The sequence below is a fragment of the Merops nubicus genome, unplaced genomic scaffold (genome assembly GCF_000691845.1).
Source record: "Merops nubicus isolate BGI_N331 unplaced genomic scaffold, ASM69184v1 scaffold24333, whole genome shotgun sequence".
Lineage (NCBI taxonomy): Eukaryota > Metazoa > Chordata > Aves > Coraciiformes > Meropidae > Merops > Merops nubicus.
The window spans coordinates 3,921-5,813 of NW_008598659.1; the positions used below are offsets into that span (position 1 = coordinate 3,921).

Below are 1,893 nucleotides of genomic sequence, written 5' to 3' on the forward strand. Positions count from 1 at the left end.
TCCCACCACAAGGGGCCCCCGGGGGAGGGCTGGAAGTGGGGGGGCTGCAGCGAGGACGCCGACTTCGGGGTGCTGGTGTCCCGGGAGTTCGCGGACGCCCGGGAGAACCGTCCGGACGCCCGCTCGGCCATGAACAGGCACAACAACGAGGCCGGCAGGACGGTGAGTGCTGGGGGGGTCCCGGCGGGTTGCCCACGGCCCCGTGGGGGGCCCGAGCTGGCTGCCCCGGCTGGAAGTGGGGGGGCTGCAGCGAGGACGCCGACTTCGGGGTGCTGGTGTCCCGGGAGTTCGCGGACGCCCGGGAGAACCGTCCGGACGCCCGCTCGGCCATGAACAGGCACAACAACGAGGCCGGCAGGACGGTGAGTGCTGGGGGGGTCCCGGCGGGTTGCCCACGGCCCCGTGGGGGGCCCGAGCTGGCTGCCCCTGAGGTCGTGGGACCACAGCAACGCCCGGGCAGGAGCTCTCTAGGGTTATTTTCCAAGGCACAGCATTTCCACTCTCCCCACGGGTGGGTGGGGTCAGTAAGAGCTAAGCCATGTCTGGCTGCCAGCACAAACAGCCCCCGAGGCAGTGCCCAGGAACCCAGCTCAGCTGCCCAGGACCCCAGGTCAATGGTGAACTTTCCTCCTTAGGGCTCTCCCCTGCATGCTCCCCATCGTAACATTGTCCCACCCAATGATTCGTGGGACTAGATGATGGTTGTCAGGCCCCTGCAACAGAAAGTTCTGTTCTGCCCTTGCTGTCAGCAGGTGCCTGGGCCACCCCCTGCTCCAGGTCACCTGCAAACCCTGCACACCTCGACCGTGTCACAGGGAGACCTTTCATATGGTGCTTGAAGCAACTCTCTTCCGAGGCCCCTCAAGCTCTTACTGACATTTTGTGCACTAGGTATCTCCTTCCCAAACCACTGCAGGCAGAGCTGGAAGGGCAGAAGTTTGAATCTCTAACTTGTGTCAACAAGTGACAGCTTCCTGTAAAAAAACAACTAAACAACAGCCTCTAGTAATTTTAACAAGAATCAGTAATTATTTTGCTCCACGTAGAGGAGGTTTCTGGGGATGAGCGAGAATCATGTCCTTGGATTCATAATTTCATTTGTTTTATAGTACAAACTGCCAGAGCTGGGGCGTAACATGAAAGGTGGTTAGGAGCCAGGACAGGGACAGGTCTACACCCACCGTGTCAGACATCCTGCAGCCCTGAAAGGCACCTCACCATGTTAGCAGACAACAGGAGTTTGGGTGGGAGTGCTGATCTGCTGGAGGGCTGGAGGCTCTACAGAGGGACTTGGACAGGCTGGATCGATGGGCTGAGGCCAAGGGGGTGAGGTTCAACAAGGCCAAGGCCAAGCTGTGTCCTGCCCTTGGGTCACAGCAGCCCCCTGCAGTGCTCCAGGCTGGGGGCAGAGGGGCTGGAAAGTGTCTGGCAGAAAAGGACCTGGGGGGGTTGGTCAATACGTGGCTGAAGATGATCCAGTGTGTCTACACAGGTGGCCAAGAGGCCACCAGCATCCTGACCTGGATCAGCACTAGTGTGGCCAGCAGGAGCAGGGCAGGGATCATCCCCTTGGACTGGGCACTGGGGAGGTCACAACTTGAATCCTGGTTTTCAGTTTTGGGTCCCTCATTCCCAGAAGGACCTTGAGGGGCTGGAGCGTGGCCAGAGAAGGGCAACGGAGCTGCTGGGGAAGGGTCTAGAGGCCAAGTGTGGGGAGGAGCAGCTGAGGGAGCTGGGGGTGCTGAGCCTGGAGCAAAGGAGGCTCAGGGGAGACCTTCTGGCTCTGCACAGCTCCTGACAGGAGCCTGGAGCCAGGGGGGGTGTGAGATCTCTTGTCCACAACTGATGGGACAAGAGGAAATGGCCTCAAGTTGCCCCAGGGGAGGCTGAGGT

General features: G+C 60.5%; 1 protein-coding gene across 1 annotated transcript in view; it reads left to right on the top strand.

Annotated features, from left to right (window-relative positions):
• Window positions 1–3: 3 nt before the first annotated feature.
• LOC103769895 (proto-oncogene Wnt-3) overlaps window positions 4–1,893 on the top strand; it is a gene marked incomplete at its 5' end in the record, with an annotated part of 2,958 nt that continues 1,068 nt past the window's right edge. The window contains one exon of the mRNA XM_008937135.1: window positions 4–162. Coding sequence (XP_008935383.1) covers window positions 4–162 — 159 coding nt within the window. The remainder of the gene's footprint in view (window positions 163–1,893) is intronic.